Here is a 22,411-nt window from a genome sequence, read left to right as displayed (position 1 = left end):
ATCTTCATATCATCATCTGCAAACTTTGCCACAAATCCATCAACTTCATTATGCAAACCATTGAACAACAATGGGAAAAGCAGCGGATCCCAATACTGACCCCTGAGAAACACAATAGGTCTTAAAAGACCCTATTGGCAGATACAATAGGGCCTTTTTAGAGGCTCCTGGATAGGTACATGGAGTTTAGAAAAGCAGAGGGAGATTGGTAATCCTAGGTAATTTCTAAAGTAAGTACATGTTCGGAACAGCATTGTGGGCCAAAGGGTCTGTATTGTGCTATATGTTTCTATGTTTCTAACACCACTAGTCACTGGCAGCCAACCAGAAAAGACCCCTTTGACTCTACTTGCTGCCTCCTGCCTGTTGGCCATTCCTCTGTCTATGCCAGTATCCTTCCTGTACCACCATAGGATTGTATCTTGTTAAGCAGCCTCATGTGTGGCAGCTTATCAAATGCCTTCTGAAAATCCAAGTAGATGTCATCCATTGCCTCTCCTTCACCCACCCTGCTTGTTACTTCCTCGAAGAACTCAAACAGATTTGCCAGGCAAGACTTTCCTTCACAGAAACCATGCTGACTTTGACATATTTTATCATTAATCTTCAAATACTCCGAAGCCTCGTCTTTAACAATGGACTTCAACACTTTTCCAACCACTGAGGTTAGGCTAACTGACCTATAATTTCCTTTCTTTTGCCTTCCTCCCTTCTGAAAGAGTGGAGTGACATTTGCAATGTTTCAGTCCTCCAGGACCATGCCAGAATCAAGTGATTCTTGAAAGATCATGACCAATGCATCTGTTATCTCTTCAACAACCTCTCTCTGGACTCTGGGATGTAGTCCATCTGGTCCAGGTGTCTTATCAACCTTAAGACCGTTGAGTTTGCCCAGCACTTTTACCTTTTTAATAACAATGGCACTCACTCCTGCTCCCTGACACTCATGGACCACTGGCACACTGCTAGTGTCTTCCACAGTGAAGACAGATGCAAAGTACCCATTAAGTTCATCTGTCATTTCTTTGTCCCTCATTACTAACTCACCAGCATCATTTTCCAGTGGTCCAATATCAACGCTCAACTCCCCTTTACTCTTTATATAACTGGGAAAAAAAACAACTTTTAGTATCCTGCTTTATATTATTGGCTAGTCTGCTCTCATGTTTCAACTTTTTCCCTTCTTACCACTTTTTTATCCGCCTTTTGTTGGATTTTAAAAGCTTCCCAATCATCCAACTTCCCACTCACTTTTGCCACCTTGTACACCCTTTCCTTGTCTTTTGTGCAGTCCTTAACTTCCTTTGTCAGCCACGGTTGCCTATCCTGCCATTTAAGAACTTCTTCCTCAGTGGGACATGCCTGTCCTGCACCTTGTCAACCATTCGCAGAAACTTCAGCTATCTCTGCCCTGCTGTCATCCTCGCCAGTATCCTCCTCCAATCCACCTGGGCAAGCACCTCTCTCATGCCTCTGTAATTCCCTTTATATGTGTGAGATATGCTTCTCCTTCTTAAATTCAGTATAAATTCGACCATATTATGATCACTGCCTCCAAACTTTCGTTTACATGCAGCTGACTAATAACATCTGGGTTATTGCACTGCACCCAGTCGAAGGTAGCCTTTCCCCAGTAGGCTTGAGCATAAGCTGCTCTAAAAAGCCATCTCACTGGCATTCAATAAATTCCCTTTCTTGTGATCCAACACCAACCTCATTTTCCCAATCCCCTTGCATATTGAAGTCCCTGATTACAATTGTGTCATTACCCCCATTACATGCCTTTTCCAGCTCCCTTTCTAATCTCAACCCCACATCTTGGCTACTATTTGGAGGCCTATATACTATATGATTCCCATAATGTTTTTTTCTTACCCTTGCAGTTCCTTATCCCCACCACTAAAATTCAACATTCTCTGACCCTATATCACCCCTTTCTAAAGATGTACCAGTAGAGCTACACCACTGTCTTTGCCTTCCTCCCTGCTATTTCCATACAAAGTATATCCTTTGATGTTTAGCTCCAAACTATGGCCCTGTTTCAGCCACAGCTCAGTGATGCCCACAACATCACACCGACCATCTAATTGTGCCGTGAGTTCATCCACCTTATTCCAAAAGCTATGTGCATTTGAATATAGCACTTTAATGTCCTCTATTCTTCGCCCTTTTGAATTTTGCCTCTGCAGTACAACTTACCTCTTTGCTCTGCATTTCTACCCACTCATTGGCTTGTCCTTCCTTCTATCCATCATTTACTAGTGAATCTTCTGGCTCAGCTTCTGCTGTAACAGACTAGTTCCCATCCCCCTGCCATATTAGATTAAACCACTCCCAACAGCTGTAGTAAATTGGCTTGCAAGAATATTGGTTCCCCTTGAATTCAAGTGCAACCCATCCTTTTGTTCAAGTCCCACGCATTTATCCTCCACCTCATTCTATTCCTATCCTCACTGTTGCATGGCACAGTCAGCAATCCCGAGATTACTACCTTTGAGGTCCTGCTTCTCAGTTTCCTTCCGAACTCCCTGTATTCTTTTTTCAGGACCTCCTTCCTTTTTCTACTAATATCATTCGTACCAATAAGTACCAGGACCTCTGGCAGCTCAACCTCCCTTTTCAGGATACTGTGGACATGGCAGAAACATGGCAGATCCTGGCACCTGGCAGGCAACCTACCATCCGAATGTCCTCTTCCCATCCACAGAATTACCTCTCTGTCCCCCTGACTATTGAGTCTGCTATTACTGCTGCCATTCTCTTTGGTTCCCTATCTTTCTGAGCCACAGGGGCCAGAATCTATGCTAGAGGCACGGTCACTGTTGCTTCCCCCAGGTAGGTTCCCACCCCCCCCCCCAAACAGTACTCAAGATGGAGTTCTTATTTTTGAGGGGTATGGCTCTCCACTATCTGAGGTTCTCCCTTCCTCCTCCTGACAGTCATCCATTTATCGGTCTCCTTTAGCCTTGCAGTGACCTCCTCCCTGTAGCTTCTGTCTATCACTGCTTCACTTTCCCTATCAAGCTGAAGGTCATCGACGGTCTCTCGATGCACCTGGTATTGCATTGCACTGCTGCCGCCAAGCTTACAAATTTCTCGACCTATGCCAGTGATAATCTCATTCTGATTCCATAACAGGATCAATGAAAAATCAACCAGAGTGCAGAAGATAACAAACTGCAACTGCAAATACAAATAAATAGAATAAATAAATGAATCTCAGGGCCGCAGGTACTCTGACAATAAATTTTACTTTGAACTTTGAGAACATGATATAATGGGATAAAAAGTCCTTGAAAGTGAGATCACTGGTTGTGGGTTCATTTCAATTATGGGGCAAGTGAAGTTGAGTGCAGTTATTCCCTTTTAGTCAAGACCCCGACGGTTGAGGGGTGGTAATTGTTCTTGAACCTGGTGGTGTGAGTCCTGAGGCTCTTGTACCCTACCTGATGGCAGCAGCAAGAAGAGGGCATGATAGGTTCTTAAAACAGAGAGTATTGAGTAAAGGAGTTAGTGTGTTATGTTGAAGTTGTATAAGACGTTGGTGATGCAAAATTATTGTGTGTAGTTCTGGTCATAGATATCAAAAAGACTGAATGACTACAGAGGAACTTTTACAGAGATATTGTCAGGACTCAGGGACATGAGTTAAAGAGATAGAATGAATAGGTTAGAACTTATTTTCATGGAGCGTATGAGAATGAGGGGAGAATTGACAGGGTCATACAAAATTGCGAGGCATACAGAGGATAAATGCAAGCTGGCTTTTTCCACTGAGGTGCAGTGAGGCTAGAATTAGATGTCATAGGTTAAGGGTGAAAGGTGAAATATTAAAGTAGAAACTACTTCTTCACTCATAAGGTGGCGTGAGTGTGGAATGAACTACCAGCAGAAGTGGTGGCTACAGGTTGGATTGTAATTTTTTTTATGATTTGGATACATACATGGATGGGAGGGTTGTAGAGGGCTTTGCTCTGCGTGCAGTCAATGGGACTAGGCAGCATAACGATTTGGCAGAGATTAGATGGGTTGAAGGATCCGTTTCTATGCTGCAGTGGCTCTATAACCCAATGACTCAATTATCCGTTAGACTTTGAAACACTGTCCACTAATATTGTATAATAAATGAATGCCAGAGTTGCTTACCATGTGCAGAATAGAGAATCCCAGGAAGTAAACACACAGCGAGATATAGTTTTTCCATGTTTGTGAGATGTATGGAAAACAACCATCCCCTAATAAAAGAAAAATTGCATGGTTTTTGAATATGAATCATTATATTTTGTATACATTATTAACAGACAGATATTACCATTATTTTATCTTGTGCAATGTTTAATTGAAGGACAACCTCCTTTAGAAACCTTGCTCAATAATATTCACAAACATTCCAAATTTTGTCTGTGTTAATTTTGCTTTTGCTTTTCTAACTTTACAAATCCATTGCCATTCACTTTCTATTACAGTACGTTTGCTGGAAACAAAAGGTATTATTTTTTATCAAGGGGAAGAGATGTGCAACAGTGATATCAGAGGGGAAGTGCTAAAGGCTAGGAAACAGCAAAGATTCACAAAATAGTTTTGTCGCATATACCTTCAGCGGCCACATTATTAGGTACACCTGTATACCTGCTCATTTACGCAAATATCTAATCAGCCAATCCCGTGACACCAATTCAATGCATAAATGCATGCAGACATGGCCAAGAGGTTCAATTGTTCAGACCACATGTCAGAATATGGAATAAATGTGATCACAGTGACTGACCATGGAATCATTGTGGTGCCAGGCGGGATGGTTTGAGTTCCTTACTAATTGCTGATCCCTTCAGATTTTCATGCACAATAATCTCTAGAGTTTACAGAGAAAGGTGCAAAAAAAACAAAAAAAAAATCCAGTGAGCGTTGGTTAATGAGAGAGGTCAGAGGAGAATAACCAGACTGGTTCAAGCTGACAGGAAGGCGACAGTAACTCAATTGACCATTCATTACAACAGCTGTGAGCGGAGGAGTATCTCTGAATGCACAACACGTTGAACCTTGAAATGGAATGGCTCCTGCAACAGAAGACCAGACTGGCTTCTATTCCTGTACAAAATAAAGTGGCGACAGAGTGTACATTGAAACATCAAAACATACAGCGAAATGTGGCGCTTGTGTCAACAACCAACACAGTCCCAGTAGAGCTAAGACTTAAGATGTAACCCTAACCCATATGTCTTTGGAACGTGGGAGAAGACCAGGGCATCTGGAGAAAATTTACTCAGTCACAGAGATAACATACAAACTCCTTACAGACAGCGATGGGAATTGAACCCTGATTTTATAGCCGGCACTGCAAAGCATTACACTGATCACTAAGCTACCTTCCACTCAGCACTCCCCACTCTGACACTCTGACCTTGTACCTCTTCTCACCTGCGATTACTTCCCCTGGGTCCCCTCTTTCTTTTTTTCCTATGGTCCACTCTCCTCTCCTGTCAGATTCTTTCGTCTCCAGCCCTTGACCTTTCCCAACTGCCTGACTTCCCCTATCACCTTCCAGCTAGCGTCTCTCAGCTCCCCCCGCCTTTATATTCTGGCATCTTCCCCCTTCCTTCTCAGTCCTGAAGAAGGGTCTCGGTCCAAAACATCGGCTGATTATTCATTTCCATAGATGCTACCCGGCCTGCTGAGCTCCTCCAGAATTTTGTGTGTGTTGCTTTGGATTTCCAGCATTTGCAGACTTTCTCATGTTTGTGAAGAAAGATGAAAGGTCGAGATACACAACCACAAATTTCTGGAGGAATTCAGCAATTCAGGCAACATCTATGGAGGGTCCGAGAACAGATCCCTGAGGCACACCACTGATCACCAACCTCCATATAGGATATGACCCATCTGCAACGACTCTTTGCTTTCTGTGGGCAAGCCAGTTCTGGATCCACAAAGCAATGTCCCCTTGGATCCCATGCCTCTTTACTTTCTCAATAAGCCTAGCATGGGGTACCTTATCAAATGCCTTGCTGAAATCCATATACACTACATCTACTGTTCTTCCTTCATCAATGTGTTTAGTCACATCCTCAAAAAATTCAATCAGGCTCGTAAGGCACGGACTGCCCTTGACAAAGCCATGCTGACTATTCCTAATCATATTATACCTCTGCAAATGTTCATAAATCCTGCCTCTCAGGATCTTCTCCATCAGCTAACCAACCACTGACGTAAGACGCACTGTTCTATAATTTCCTGGGCTATCTCTGCTCCCTTTCTTGAATAAAGGAACAACATTCGCAACCATCCGGAAACTCTCTCGTCCTTGGATTCATTCTGAAACAAGTGGTTCCCCTGTTAACATCAGCTTGTGATAAAGTCTGTTCTGAATGTAAATCCTATATTCTATGTGAATTCTTTTTGTCTACAGTCCAATACTGGGTTGGCTTTAACAGTGGAGGGCCAAAGAGTGGTAAGGTTTATTTTGAGAATGATTGCTGACACCTTCGAAGATGAACTTGACTGGGCTCAGGAACCAGAGGGGATAACTTCACTCAACCTCACTCACCTCAACACTGAACTGTTCCACAGTTTTGACTCACTTTCAAAGCTTCTTCATCTCAAGTTTTCAATATTATTGATTATATATTTATTATTATTATATTTGTTTTTTTCTTTCTTTTTGTATTTGCAGAGTTTGCTGCTTTTGGTACATTTGTTGTTGTATTTTTGTGCAGAATTTCATCATTTCTATTGTGTTTCTTTGTATTTACTATGAATGTTCACAAGAAAATGAATCTCAGGGTTGTATGTAGTATTAAATTTACTTTGAACATTGAACTTTGGACTGGGTTTTTCATTGTAAACAGTTGGTTGAAATATTTAGTATGGAAACACAGATGCAATAATGAACGGGGAAGTCTACAAAAAGTAGTGGATCAGCTCAGTTCATCACAGTCATAGCCATCCTGACTGTGGATGATCAGCCATGATCACAGCGAATGGCGGTGCTGGCTCAAAGGGCTGAATGGCCTACTCCTGCCCCAGTAGGCACATTTACATGGAGTGCTCCTGCAAGAAAAAAGCAGTATCCATCATCCAGGACCAGCACTATCCAGGCTCTGCTCTCTTCTCTCTACTACCATCAAGCGGAGGTACAGGAGCCTTAGTTCCACATGATCGGGTTCTGAAACAGTTATTGTCCTGCAACCATCAGACTCCTGAACCAGGGTGGATAACGTATCAATACTAACCTGATCCCACAACATATAGACTCACTTTCAAGGACTCTGCAACACATGTTCTCAGTAGTATTTATTTACTTTTATCATTATATGTACTATTTATCTTATTTTGCAGATTGGCTGCTTGTCAGTCTTAGTTATTTATAGTTTTTCATAACTTCTTTTACATTTCTTCATTTGCCTGCAGGACAATGAATCTCAGAGTAGTATAGGACAACATATACATACGGTGATACTGTGATATGTTTACATTGACTTTGACTTTGACTTCAAAAGCTCCAATTAATGGCTACCCCAAACTTTTATCTGCAACTCCTCTCAGCTTGGTCTCTTTGATTGACAGCTTAATGTCACTTGGCCTTTTCCTTGTTGGATCGGATCACTGTTAACATAATTATAAAATTTATTATATTTAACACAGCAGTCTCTGCGGTAATCAGTGCTGGGACCCTACTTGTTCACAATCTGTATCAACAGTTTTGATGAGGGCATTTTTATTTTATTTATTTATACATCTGTAATATATTCAGGTTTACTTATGATCCTAATCTGTGGGCAGTGTCGGCTATGAGGAGGATGCTGGGGTCTTCTTTGGGGATACGGACAGGCTAAGTGAATGGGCAATGGCATGCCAGGCAGAAGATATACGGCAAAAACAAATATCCAAGTATTGAACACAGGAGTTGGGAAGTTATGTTTAAATTGTTCAAGATGTTGCTAGGGCCTAATTTGGAGTTCTGAGTGTAATTCTGGTCACCCTTATGTATCAAGGATAAGTGGCAGGAGAGAGATCAGCAGGGAGGGACAAATGCATAAGGGAGTCTTGTAATCGATAAGGGATCCCTGTGGAGAGCAGAAATTGGGGGGCGGGGTGGTTAGGGAAAGATATGTTTGGTGGTGGGATCTCGTTGCAGATAGTGGAAGATATAGAGAATTATATGCTGGATGCGGAGGCTGGTGGGGTGGTAGGTGAGGACAAGAGGAACCCAATCCCTGGTAGGGTGGCAGGAGGATGGGGTGACAGCAGATGTGTATGAAATGAAGAGATGCGGTTGATGGCAGCATTGATGGTGAGGAAGAAAAGCCTAGTTCTTTTAAGAAGAAGGAACTCTCCTTTGTTAAGAAACATTGAAACATGGAAAATCTACAGCACAATACGTACCCTTCAGCCCACAAAGCTGTGCTGAACATGTCCTTACCTTAGAAATTACCTAGGGTTACCTATAGCCCTCTATTTTTCTAAGCTCCATGTATCTATCCAGAAGTCTCTTAAAAGACCTTATCGTATCAGCCTCCACCACCGTCGCCAGCAGCCCATTCCACGCACTCACCACTCTCTGCATAAAAAACTTACCCCTGACATCTCCTCTGTACCTACTTCCAAGCATCTTAAAACTGTGTCCTCTCGTGCTAGCCATTTCACCCCTGGGAAAAAGCCTCTGACTATCCACACGATCAATGCCTTTCATCATCTTGTACACCTCTATCAGGTCACCTCTCATCCTCCGTCGCTCCTAGGAGAATAGGCCAAGTTCACTCAACCTATTCTCATAAGGCATGCTCCCCAATCCACAGAACATCCTTGTAAATCTCCTCTGCACCTTTTCTATGGTTTCCACAGCCTTTCTGTAGCGAAGCGACCAGAAGTTAGCACAGTACTCCAAGTGGGTTCTGACCAGGGTCCTAATAGCTGCAAAATTACCTCTCGGCTCTTAAACTCAATCCCTTGATTGATGATGGCCAATGCACCATGTTCCTTCTTAACCACAGAGTCAAGCTGAGTAGCAGCTTTGAGTGTCCTATGGAGTTGGACCCCAAGATCCCTCTGATCCTCCACACTGCCAGGAGTCTTACTTTTAATACTATATTCTGCCATCATATTTGACCTACCAAAATGAACCACCTCACACTTATCTGGGTTAAACTCCATCTGCCACTTAGCCCAGTTTTGCATCCTATCATTGTCCCGCTGTAACCTCTGACAGCCCTCCACACTATCCACAACACCCCCAACCTTTGTGCCATCAGTAAATTTACTAACCCATCCCTCTATTTCCTCATCTAGGTCATTTATAAAAATTACAAAGAGTAGGGGTCCTAGAAAAGATCCCCGAGGCACACCACTGGTCACCAGCCTCCATGCAGAATATGACCCGTCTACAGCCACTCTGTGCCCTCTGTGGGCAAGCCAGTTCTAGATCCACAAAGGAATGTCTCCTTGGATCCCATGCCTCTTTACTTTCTCAAGAAGCCTTGCATGGGGTACTTTATCAAATGCCTTGCAAAAATCCATATACACTACATCCAAAGCCTGTTAACTTTGCCTTTAATCCTGGTAGGAACATGCAAACTCTGTACTCTCAAAATTTTGCCTTTGAAGGCCTTCCATTTACTGAAGACATCCTTGCCAGAAACAACTTATCCCAATCCACTCTTCCTAGATCCTTTCTCATCTCCACAAAATCTTTTCTCCAATTTAGAACCTCATCTCGAGGACCAGATCTACCTTTATCCATAATTAACTTTGAACTAATGATATTATGGTCACTGGACCCAAAATGTTTGCCGACACAAACTTCTGACACCTGACCTGTCTGGTTCCCTAATAGGAGATCAAGTGTTGCATCCTCTCTCATTGGTACCTCTATATATTGATTTAGAAAACTTTCCTGAACACATTTGACAAACTCCAAGCTTTCCAGCCCTTTCACAGTGTCGGATTCCCAGTCAATATGTGGAAAGTTAAAATCCCCTACTATGACAACTTTCTGTTTTTTACATCGGTCTGCTATCTCTCTACAGATTTGCTCCTCCAATTCTCTCTGACTATTGGGCGGTCTATAATACAACCCTGTTAGTGTGGTCACATCTCTCCCGTTCCTCAGCTCCACCCATATGGCCTCTGTAGATGAGCCCTCCGGGCTGTCCTGTCTACGCACAGCTGTGACATTCTCTCTGACTAGTAATGCCACTCCTCCACCTTTCATCCCTCCCCCTCTGTCACGTCTGAAACAACAGAACCCCAGAACATTAAGCTGCCAGTCCTGCCCTTCCTGCAAACAAGTCTCAGTAATAGCAACAATGTCGTAATCCCACGTGTTAATCCACGCCCTGAGCTCATCTGCCTATCCTACAATACACCTTGCATTGAAATAAATGCAACTGAGAACATTTCTATCTCGTACAAACCTTTGATTTCTGCCTAGACTCACAGTTCTCGCATGACCTTTTACAGGTGTAGTCATCAGGGACATTCGTGCTCGCCCTGACTTCCCACGTACTGCAAACGGAGCACTTGACTGCCCTAACTGCTGCCTCCATTACCTACTCCTAAATTAATTAGATGAATTAACGGAGCTTACCCGGCCTTACCTCACTGGGATCAAGCTCGTCCTCAGCCTCCTGAGTCAAAACCTTCCTACTCTGTCTCCACTACTCGTCACCTGCTCCTACGACGCCCGCTTCGTTAATCTGCTCGCTTTTTAAATTCTCCTGCTGTTTTCACAGGCCGACCTTCACGTGCTTGCGCAGTCATGCCCCATTCAAACTGCCGAAGAAATGACCTTCCCCCTCTCAATCTGCTCTCTTTTTAACCTCTCTTCAATGTGTTTAGTCACATCCTCAAAAAATCCAATCAGGCTCGTAAGGCATGACCTGCCTTTCACAAAGCCACACTGACCATTCCTAATCATATTATGCCTCTCCAAATGTTCATAAATCCTGCATCTCAGGATCTTCTCCATCAACTTACCAACCACTGAAGTAAGACTCACTAGTGTATAATTTCCTAGGCTACCTCTACTCCCTTTCTTGAATAAGGGAACAACGTCGGTAACTCTCCAATCGTCCGGAACCTCTCCCATCTCCATTGATGATGCAAAGATCATCACCAGAGGCTCAGCAATCTCCACCCTCACTTCCCACAGTAGCCTGGGGTACATCTCGTCAGGTCCCAGTGACTTATCCAACTTGATGCTTTCCAAATGCTCCAGCATATCCTCTTTCTTATTATCACATGCTCAAGCTCTAAAGTCCCCTGTAAGTCATCCCTACAGTTGCCCAGATCGCTTTCCGTACTGAATACTGAAGCAAAGCATTCATTAAGTACCTCCACTATCTCCTCTAGTTCCAAACACACTTTTCCACTGTCACATTTGATTGGTCCTATTCTCTCACATCTTATCCTCTTGCTCTTCACAAACTTGTAGAATGCCTTGGGGTTTTCCTTAATCCTGCCCGCCAAGGCCTTCTCATGGCCCCTTCTGGCTCTCCTAATTTCATTCTTAAGCTCCTTCCTGCTAGCCTTATAATCTTGCAGATTTCACTCATTACTGGGTTTTTTGAACCTTTCGTAAGCTCTTCTTTCCTTCTTGACTAGATTTATAGCAGCCTTTGTGCACCACAGTTCCTGTACCTTACCATCCTTTCCCTGTCTCATTGGAACGTACGAATGCAAAACTCCATGCAAATAACCCCTAAACTTTTGCCACATTTCTTCTGTAAATTTCCCTGAGAACACCTGTTTCCAATTTATGCTTCCAAGTTCCTGCCTGATACCGTCATATTTCTCATTATCTCAGTTAAAGGTTTTCCTAACTTGTCTATTCCTATCCCTCTCTAAATCTATGGTAAACAAGATAGAATTGTGATCATTATCTCCAAAATACTGTCGCACTGACAGATCTGACACCTGACCAGGTTCAGTTGTTCTGAAATGAAAAGCCTCATAGAACATAGAACAGTACAGCACAGTACAGGCCCTTTGGCCCACAATGTTGTGCCGACCCTTAAAACCTGCCTCCCATATAACCCCCCACCTTAAATTCCTCCATATACCTGTCTAGTAGTCTCTTAAATTTCACTAGAGTAGCTGCCTCCACCACTGACTCAGGCAGTGCATTCCACGCACCAACTACTCTCTGAGTAAAAAACCTTCCTCTAATATTCCCCTTGAACTTCCCACCCCATACCTTAAAGTCATGTTCTCTTGTACTGAGCAGTGGTGCCCTGGGGAAGAGGTGCTGGCTGTCCACTCTATCTATTCCTCATATTATCTTGTACACCTCTGTCATGTCTCCTCTCATCCTCCTTCTCTCCAAAGAGTAAAGCCCTAGCTCCCTTAATCTCTGATCATAATGCATAATCTCTAAACCAGGCAGCATCTTGGTAAATCTCCACTGTACCCTTTTTTCCAATGCTTCCACATCCTTCCTATAGTGAGGCGACCAGAACTGGACACAGTACTCCAAGTATGGCCTAACCAGAGATTTACAGAGCTGCATCATTACATTGCGACTCTTAAACTCTATCCCTCGACTTATGAAAGCTAACACCCCATAAGCTTTCTTAACTACCCTATCCACCTGTGAGGCAACTTTCACGGATCTGTGGACATGTAACCCCAGATAACCTGTGCTCCTCCACACTACCAAGTATCCTGCCATTTACTTTGTATTCTGTCTTGGAGTTTGTCCTTTCAAAGTGTACCACCCGGGTTGAACTCCATCTGCCACTTCTCAGCCCACTTCTGCATCCTATCAATGTCTCTCTGCAATCCTCAACAATCCTCTACGCTATCCACAACACCACCAATCTTTGTGTCATCTTCAAACTTGCCAACCCACCCTTCTATCCCCACATCCAGGTCGTTAATAAAAATCACGAAAAGTGGAGCTCCCAGAACAGATCCTTGTGGGACACCACTAGTCACAACCCTCTAATCCGAATGTACTCCCTCCACCATGACACTCTGCCTTCTGCAGGCAAGCCAATTCTGAATCCACCTGGCCAAACTTCCCTGGATCCCATGCCTTCTGACTTTCTGAATAAGCCTACCGTGTGGAACCTTGTCAAATGCCTTACTAAAATCCATATAGATCACATCCACTGCACTACCCTCACCTATGTGCCTGGTCACCTCCTCAAAGAACTCTATCAGGCTTGTTAGACATGATCTGCCCTTCACAAAGCCATGCTAACTGTCCCTGATCAGACCATAATTCTCTAAATGCCCATAGATCCCATCTCTAAGACTCTTTTCCAACAGCTTTCCCACCAGAAATATAAGGTTCACTGGTCTATAATTACCCGGACTATCCCTACTATCTTTTTTGAAGAAGGGGACAATATTCACCTCCCTCCAATCCTCTGGTAACATTGGTTAGGATCTTTATGTCCTCGTTGTCCACGGGAATGTTCCCCAGGCTGCTCCACGAGGCAAGGGGAGGTTCAGCAATCTCTTCCCTTGCCTCGTGGAGCAGCCTGAGGAATATTCCATCAGGCCCCAGGGACCTATCTGTCCTAATATATTTTAACAACTCCAACACCTCCTCTCCCTTAATATCAACATGCTCCAGAACATCAACCTCACTCATATTGTCCTCACCATCATCAAGTTCCCTCTCATTGGTGAATACCGAAGAGAAGTATTCATTTAGAACCTCACTCACTTCCACAGCCTCCAGGAACATCTTTCCAGCTTTATCTCTAATCGGTCCTACCTTCACTCCTGCCATCCTTTTGTTCTTCACATAATTGAAGAATGCCTTGGGGTTTTCCTTTACCCTACTCGCCAAGCCCTTCTCATGCCCTCTCTTGCTCTTCTCAGCCCCTTCTTAAGCTCCTTTCTTGCTTCCCTATATTCCTCAATAGACCCATCTGATCCTTGCTTCCAAAACCTCATGTATGCTGCCATCTTCCACCTGACTAGATTTTCCACCTCATTTGTCACCCATAGTTCATTCACCCTACCATTCTATATCTTCCTCACCGGACAAATTAATCTTTAACATTGTGCAAGAGATCCTTAAACATCGACCACATGTCCGTAGTATATTTCCCTGCAAAAACATCATCCCAATTCACACCCGCAATTTCTAGCCTTATAGCCTCATAATTTGCCCTTACCCAATTAAAAATTTTCCTGTCCTCTCTGATTCTATCATTTTCCATGATAATGCTAAAGGCCAGGGCGCCGTGGTCACTGTCCCCCAGATGCTCACTGTGACGGGACCCTGAATTACCCCAATTAACTGTGCTTTTGAAAAGAGAGAGAGCTATTTAACACCAGCTTGTTTGTAAGAGAGAGAGAGAGAGAGAGAGAGAGAGAGAGAGAGACGAAGACTAACGGTTGGACTGTCACTTTAAGGAACGAGAAAGAACTGGTTAACTGTTGGATTTCTGCTTAAGTGGAAATAGCACCGAGCAGCTCATAAGTTGCTATGGTGACCGAGGGTGTTATTAAATGGACACTCGATGTTATGATTTTCGGCAGGTTGTTGACACTTTCTTCAAAGATTTTTGCCTGCTTGCATTTCTTCACAGAGAGAGGAAGGAGGGTTTATTATTTGAATGACAGTTGATGCACAGTCGGGAAGATAAAATAGGAGGTCAGATGGTACAGACCTCAGGCACATGTTCTGGACACTGAATGAGCATCGTTGTGCTTGCAGGAAAAGGTGGGGTTTGGAGGATTGATCAGGCGGATCGATCCATTGCTCTTGCAGTGGAAAGAAGGAAAAGGGGTTGACTGGTGGGGAGTTGTCCATGTGTCCACCCTCGCCTGGGGGATAGCTCCACCACATAAAACCAGTCCCCTTTGTTAAAGTCACAGTCGGTGACTTTTAAAGGATTTCAAAGGACAACGAGAAGATTGACGGCGTCCGCTCACTTGAAGACTAAAACCTTTCTCTCTCTCTCTCTCCATCACTACTCAACTAAATACCACGAACTGAACTGAACTGAACTTTACTCATCATCGTAAGACTGTATCTTTTTACCCCAGACATAAAGAAGCTTGGTTTTCATACATATATTTCCACACTTACTGATTTACTTACTTATATATATAATCATTGCTAACCTGTTTGACTTATCTACATTTACATTACTCTATTGCGTAGTTACTAATAAATATTATTAGTTAATAGCAATACTGGACTCCAAAGTGTTTTCTATTTCCGCTGGTTCTTTATTCCCGTCACGGGGTTCGTGACATAAATAGGGGCCTGCGTCCGCAATATGAACAAATTGGTCTGGAGTCTGGTTTGAATTGATTGGGGAAAATCCCTTTTGATTTGGTTGTGTGGAAAAACAGCAGAAATGGATGTTAGGGACTTTCTGAAATCACCAGATCCGGTGAATTTGAAGTTAACTAAAAAGGATGATGTGCGGGACATTGCTAAAGAATTGAGAAGTGAGGTAAAGAAAGGTGTGACTAAGGTAGAAGTTCAAAGAAAAGTAGTTGAATATTATATTTCGACGAAGCAGTGTACTGAGGATGTGTTGAAAATTTTTGTGGAAGGTAAACCTATTGAGGATGAGCTTCAGCTTCTGTTGGAAAAATTAAAGATGGAGCAATTGAAAGTAAAACAGTTCAAGAGAGAGGCTGGAGAGGCAGCAAAACAGAGAGAAGAGGCAGAAAGACAGAGACAGCTCGAGAGGGAGAAATGGCAACGTGAAGATCACGTGGCAGAAAGGCAGAGACAGTTTAACAGGGAGAGGTTGCAGCAAAGTGGTTTAGAGTAGGACCCTAATGATTTTTACGGCTCGGAAGGGCTTGTTTTGTGTGATGAATTTAAAAGGTGTGTTCTTGGTGATGTAAGGGCATACCCAGATGCAGAGGATGCCGCTACCCTGCAGGGGTTTGATAAGAAAGCAGACAAAGAAGTTTTAACCCATGAGGTTGAGTTTACTCCAGAAAAAGAGTTTGCCAGAGAATAGCTGTGAGGTTCGGGGTGACCTTGATAGAATGGGGAAGGCTAAATAGCTTATTTTGTTTGACTTGTTAAAAGGATACCGGGGTGTTCCTTTAACAGAGAGGGCTAAAGAGATATCAGCATTTGTGACACCGTCTAGACTGTATGAATACAATATCTTACCCTTCAGGATGAAAAATGCTCCAGGGACATTTCAAAGAATGATCAATTCTGTGATTGGAGGGTTAGAAAGCAGGAGTTCATATCAATGATTTAGTGGTCTGGAATGACACGTAGGAAGAGCATATTGCAGCTGTAGAAAAATGGTTTGACAGACTTTCCAAGGCCAATCTTACTGTGAACCTCGCCAAAAGTGAGTTTGGCCGTGCCACAGTCACGTATCTGGGTTATGTGGTGGGACAAGGCCAGCTGGCTCCGGTACAGGCCAAGGTTCAAGCCATTGCTGAAGTTCCTGTTCTGAGCAGCAAGGAAGCTTTAAGAAGGTTTTTAGGAATGGTTGGATATCATCGTAAGTTATGTAAGAAATTTGCTGACATCGCTCTCCCCCTAACAAAACTCCTAGGGAAGAGTGAAAGATTTATATGGAATGACCTTGCCAGGATGCGTTTGAACGTCTAAAAACCATACTGGGTTATCATCCTTTGCTCAAAGCACCTGATTTTTCCAAGCCATTTTCTATAGCAACAGACGCTAGTGATGAAACTGCTGGTGCAGTATTGTTACAGAAGGGAGTGAATAACATTGAACATCCAGTAGCTTATTTCTCAAAGAACTTTAGTGTACACCAGAAAAATTATTCAACTCTTGAAAAGGAATTACTAGCACTTATTCTGGCCTTACAACATTTTGAGGCCTATGTTAAAAGAAAAAGAGACCTCAAAATCTTTCTGTTGCCCAGAGACCACTTGTGGTTTACATGGGTTATAATCTGTTGACGTTTCTAACTAAGATGAAGGATAAGAATAGAAGGTTGTTGAATTAGAGTCTGATATTGCAGGAATGTGACTTAAAAATCAAACATGAGAAAGGTACTGACAATGTTATAGCTGATTAGTCATCCAGATATTAAGTTGGAAATTGTACACATTTTTGCTCTGTCATCTGATGATTTACCTGTATTGTTTCAAACTCTGTAATGTACATTTAGACAAAAAAAATCATCTTCGTCAATTTTTTTTTCTCTGAGGAAGGGAAGTGTGACGGGACCCTGAAATACCCCTATTAACTGTGCTTTTGAAAAGAGAGAGAGCTATTTAACACCAGCTTGTTTGTAAAAGAGAGAGAGAGAGAGCGAGACGAAGACTAACGGTTGGACTGTCACTTTAAGGAACGAGAAAGAACTGGTTAACTGTTGGATTTCTGCTGAAGTGGAGATAGCACCGAGCAGCTCGTAAGTTGCTATGGTGACCGAGGGCGTTATTAAATGGACACTCGATGTTATGATTTTCGGCAGGTTGTTGACACTTTCTTCAAGGATTTTTGCCTGCTTGCATTTCTTCACAGAGAGAGGAAGGAGGGATTACTTGAATGACAGTTGATGTTCAGCATGGGAAGATAAAATAGGAGGTCAGATGATACAGACCTCAGACACATGTTCTGGAAACTGAATGAGCATCGTTGTGCTTGCAGGATAAGGTGAGGTTTGGAGGATTGATCAGGTGGATCGATCCATCGCTCTTGCAGTGGAAGGAAGGAAAAGGGGTTGACTGGTGGGGAGTTGTCCATGTGTCCACCCTCGCCTGGGGGATAGCTCCACCACAGAAAACCAGTCCCCCGGTTACAGTCACAGTCGGTGACGTTTAAAGGAGTTTGAAGAACAACAAGAAGATCGACGGCATCAGCCGACCTGAAGACTCAAATCTCTCCCTCTCTCTCCATCACTACTCAACTAAATACCACGAACTGAACTGAACTTTACTCATCATCGTAAGACTGTATCTTTTTACCCCTAGACTTAAACAAGCTTGGTGTTTATTACATATATTTCCACACTTACTGATTTACTTACATATATATATATATATATATATATATATATATACACATACACATATATAATCATTTCTAACCTGTTTGATTTATCTACATTTATATCACTGTATTGTGTAGTTACTAATAAATATTATTAGTTATTAGCAATACTGGACTCCAAAGTGCTTTCTATTTCTGCTGGTTCTTATTCCCATCACGAGGTTCGTGACACTCACCCACTGAGAGATCTGTGACCTGACCCAGTCCGTTACCTAATACTAGATCTAGTATGGCATTCTCCCTAGTCGGCATGTCAACATACTGTGACAGGAATCCGTCCTGGACACACTTAACAAACTCTGCCCTGTCTAAACCATTGGAACTAATCAGGTACCAATCAATATCAGGGAAGTTAAAGTCACCCATGATAACAACCCTGTTATTTTTGCACCTTTCCAAAATCTGCCTCCCAATCCGCTCCTTGGTATCTCTGCTGCTACCCGGGGGCCTATAGAATACCCCCAGTAGAGTAACTGCTCCCTTCCTGTTCCTGACTTCCACCCATTCTGACTCAAAAGAGGATCCTGCTACATTACCCACCATTTCTGTAGATGTAATAGTATCCCTGACCAGTAATGCCACCCCTCCTCCCCTCCCCCCACTATCCCTTTTAAAGCACTGAAATCCAGGAATATTGAGAATCTATTCCCGCCCTGGCGCCAGCCAAGTCTCTGTAATGGCCATCCTGAGAGCAGATACCGCAGAGACAGAGGAATTGAGGGAAGGGGATGGCATGTTTACAATAGGGTGGGAGGAGGTTTGGTCCAGCAGGCTGTGAGAGTCCGTGGATTTGAAGACAATCTGTCCCCGGAGCCAGACAGAGATGTCATCTGCGGCTGTGCAATCTCCCCCCCCCCCCACAACTTCTCAACTCTAAACCACCTCACAGGTCACAGGCCCTTCTGCCCGCTCCACCCAGTCACCGAGTGGATCAGCACCGCGAACGGGAAACTCCATACCCCACCGCGGCTTCTCAACAAAAATCCTGCCACCCCCGACTGAAACTCTGCGCAGCGAAGGCACAGGCCGGAGGAGCGCCCGACTTCCGCCTCCGTTACGCCGGCAGCTCCCCACTCTGGGAACGAAGCGAAGTCTGGGCCAGAGCCGCCGTCGGAGGGAGGCCCTTTCACTGAGCCCCGGTGGGAAATTTGAAAGTGACCCTCTTTGTCCAGGCGCCTCCCCAGCCCCACTCACCCGATCAGCTCCGGGAGCGGCCGCTTCTCCACCGACCGTGACCGAGGCGTGTCGGGGAAAGTGAAAGCATCCTAGCGATTGGGAAAGAGCTGGGCCCACAGACGCAGACTTTGTTTCATAATAGTTAAACTGAAGATGTTATTTTTTCCTCTTCAGATTAGTTAGAATTGAAACAAAACCAAAGAGATTCTGCAGATGCAGATCCAGAGTAACACACAAAGTGCTGGAGGTCAGGCAGAATCTCAGGAAAGGAATAAACAGTCGATGTTTCGTGTCAAGACCCTCAGGACTGGGAACAGAGCACAGGTAAACGGCAGAATCTCTTTAGGTCACAGAACAGCACACTACCAGTACAAGTTCACGGCCCACATTGTTTCGCTCCCTTTGAAACATAGAATTGTACAGCACAGTACGGGCGCTTCGGCCCACAATGTTGTGCTGACCCTCAAACCCTGCCTCCCATATAAGCTCCCACCTTAAATTCCTCCACATACCTGTCTAGTAGTCTCTTAAACTTCACCAGTGTATCTGCCTCCACCACTGACTCAGGCAGTGCATTCCACGCACCAACCACTCTCTGAGTAAAAAACCTTCCTCTAATATCCCCCTTGAACTTCCCACCCCTCACCTTAAAGCCACGTCCGCTTGTATTGAGCAGTGGTGCCCTGGGGAAGAGGTGCTGGCTGTCCACTCTATCTTTTCCTCTATTATCTTGTACACCTCTATCATGTCTCCTCTCATTCTCCTTCTCTCCAAAGAGTAAAGCCCTAGCTCCCTTAATCTCTGATCATAATGCATACTCTCTAAACCAGGCAGCATCCTGGTAAATTTCCTCTGTACCGTTTCCAATGCTTCCACATCCTTCCTATAGTGAGGTGACCAGAACTGGACACAGTACTCCAATTGTGGCCTAACCAGAGTTTTATAGAGCTGCATCATTACATCGCGACTCTTAAAATCTGTCCCTCGACTTATGAAAGCTAACACCCCATAAGCTTTCTCAACTACCCTATCTACCTGTGAGGCAACTTTCCGTTTTTCTTTTTTATTTCCAGTATTCTGCTGGCCTTCTCCCAGTGACTGACCTGCTTGTCTCACTGGTTTCCACTTCCTTCCCTTTCTTCCATGGTCCACTGTCCTCTCCTATCAGAGTCCTTCTTCCTCAGACTCTTCTGCCCGTCAAATCCGAGTTTCTCACATCATCACCCCACCCTCCCCATCCGGGACTAAGAGGATCACACACCAGGTCATCACCGAGGGTTCCGCAGTGGAAAGAGTGAGCAGTTTCAAGTGCCTTTCATTGTCATTCAGCCTTCCACAACAATACAGCCGATCAAAATGGCATTCTCAGGGGCCAAGGTGTAAAACAGTACATACAGTCACACTCAGCACAATGCACATGCCGATACACTAGCAGGAAAACATACGGTCACAACAAATAATACACCCCAGGTCTGTGAGCAGCAAGGCCTGTAGATTGTTGGTGCACGGGATTGTTTGAGCCATGTGTCTCCAAAACAAGTACTCAGCAGTTCCTCATTCCACACTGGTTCATCAGACGAATGCAGATCAGCTGGTTTTGCACCGAGCGGAGAGCAGAGCCAATGGGAGGGGTCATCTCCCCACCCAACGCGCCCCTGCTGTTTCCTACACTGCCTCCGGCGTCCCGTCCTGGGTAGTTGTCACAGCCAGTACCGCGACATGTGGGCCTGGCCCACAGGTATTGGTCTTGCCGATGAACCAGACTGGCGGTATTTCTTACAGTAAGTGAGTCTAGGCCCAAAAAGGCACAGCGTCAGGATAGAGGGGCATCAATTTAAATCATAGATGAGAAGGAATTTGTTCAGCCAGAGGGTAGTGAATCTGAGAAATTCATTGCCGTAGATGGCTATGGAAGGCAAGTCACTGAGTATATTTAAAGCAGAGGTTGGTAGGTTCTTGAATAGTCAGGGTTTCAAAGGTTACTGGGAGAAGGCAGGAGAATGAGGTTGAGAGGGTTAATAAATCAGCAGACTTGCTGGGCCAAATAATCTAATTTTGTTCCTATATCTTGTGGTCTTACAGCATCATGGGGCCAGTATTTGTTGCACATCCCAATGCCCCAAAGAAATGTTGACACCTTTTGTCGAAGTTGAGGGATAAGAGGGAGTTGGAGAGGTGTGGGAATGTCCCTGTCACCTGTTGAACCTGTGTTTTGAAAGGATATTGTCAAGGCAAGAAAGGAAGTGAGAATGAGAATCACAATCAGCTTTATTATCATTGTTAGGTTGCAAAATGTTTTAGTGACAGCAGTATAGTGCAAGATTTAAAAAAAACTATGTTACAATAAGAGAGACGCTCTGCTGGTCGAGGTGGACCATGGAATGTGCATCCTATCTTTCACATGCCAGTATGATATGGTACGCAAGCTGTTGCCTGTGCAGTAGGCTCCCTCTTTCCACGCTGCTAATGATGAATTCAAAGGAAAAGCAGAGACCGATACAGTTTGCGATAGGCGGCATTGCGAGAGCCGCCTGTCCCTTGATCTAACCCGTGACCTAGCCTCACACAAAACTCCACAAAGGATGTACCCTTTTAATATCATTTAAAATTCCTTCACATCATAACATAATTTTCAGCGCAGTATTTTTCCATGCCTTGGTGGGACCTGCTACACCCTCTTATCTCTTACAACCTTCAGCCCAGACACATAATTTTGGAAGAAGATGACAACAGGTATGTAAAAAGGAAAACTGTCCTTGTCAGTATTTCATCTTAATGATGTGCATTCAATATTGAGGCAAGACACGAAAGACATAACATCACTATGAATGATAAAACAATGTGTGCAAGTGAAGGAATAATGGGGCAATCAGTGGGAATCTTTGTGTCATCCCAGCACAAAGAAGATGGCTGTGGTGTTTGGAGCCGATCATCTCAGCCACAGGACATCTCTGCAGGAACTCCCCAGGACAGAGTCCTCGGCCCAAACACCCCCAGCTGCTTCATCAACGACCTTCTGTCCATCGTAAGGTCAGAGGTCGGGACGGTCACTGATAACGACACAATGTTCAGCACCATCTACCACTCCTCAGATAATGAAGCAGCCCACAACACAAATGCAGCAAGACCTGGACAATATCCAGGCCTGGGCTGATAGGTGGCAAGTAACAATCACACCACACAATGTCAAGCAGTGATATCTGAGGAAGGAATCTCTGGGAGTCAAAACAGAATTGGGAAAGTTTGTAATATGTTGAAAACTGGGTG

At 44.0% G+C, this 22,411-nt stretch overlaps 1 protein-coding gene across 1 annotated transcript in view; it reads right to left on the bottom strand.

Moving 5' to 3' along the window:
* Nucleotides 1–19,207, bottom strand: part of LOC134346438 (uncharacterized) — a 182,751-nt gene extending 163,544 nt beyond the window's left edge. The window contains exons 1-2 of the mRNA XM_063047807.1: nucleotides 19,163–19,207; nucleotides 4,147–4,235 (exon numbers count right to left, since the gene is read on the bottom strand). Coding sequence (XP_062903877.1) covers nucleotides 4,147–4,204 — 58 coding nt within the window. The 5' untranslated portion in view covers nucleotides 4,205–4,235; nucleotides 19,163–19,207. The remainder of the gene's footprint in view (nucleotides 1–4,146; nucleotides 4,236–19,162) is intronic.
* Nucleotides 19,208–22,411: the final 3,204 nt, after the last annotated feature.

Source organism: Mobula hypostoma, chromosome 5, assembly GCF_963921235.1.
Source record: "Mobula hypostoma chromosome 5, sMobHyp1.1, whole genome shotgun sequence".
Lineage (NCBI taxonomy): Eukaryota > Metazoa > Chordata > Chondrichthyes > Myliobatiformes > Myliobatidae > Mobula > Mobula hypostoma.
The sequence above is the reverse complement of the archived record's forward strand: the minus strand, read 5'-3'. Positions and strand labels throughout refer to the sequence as shown.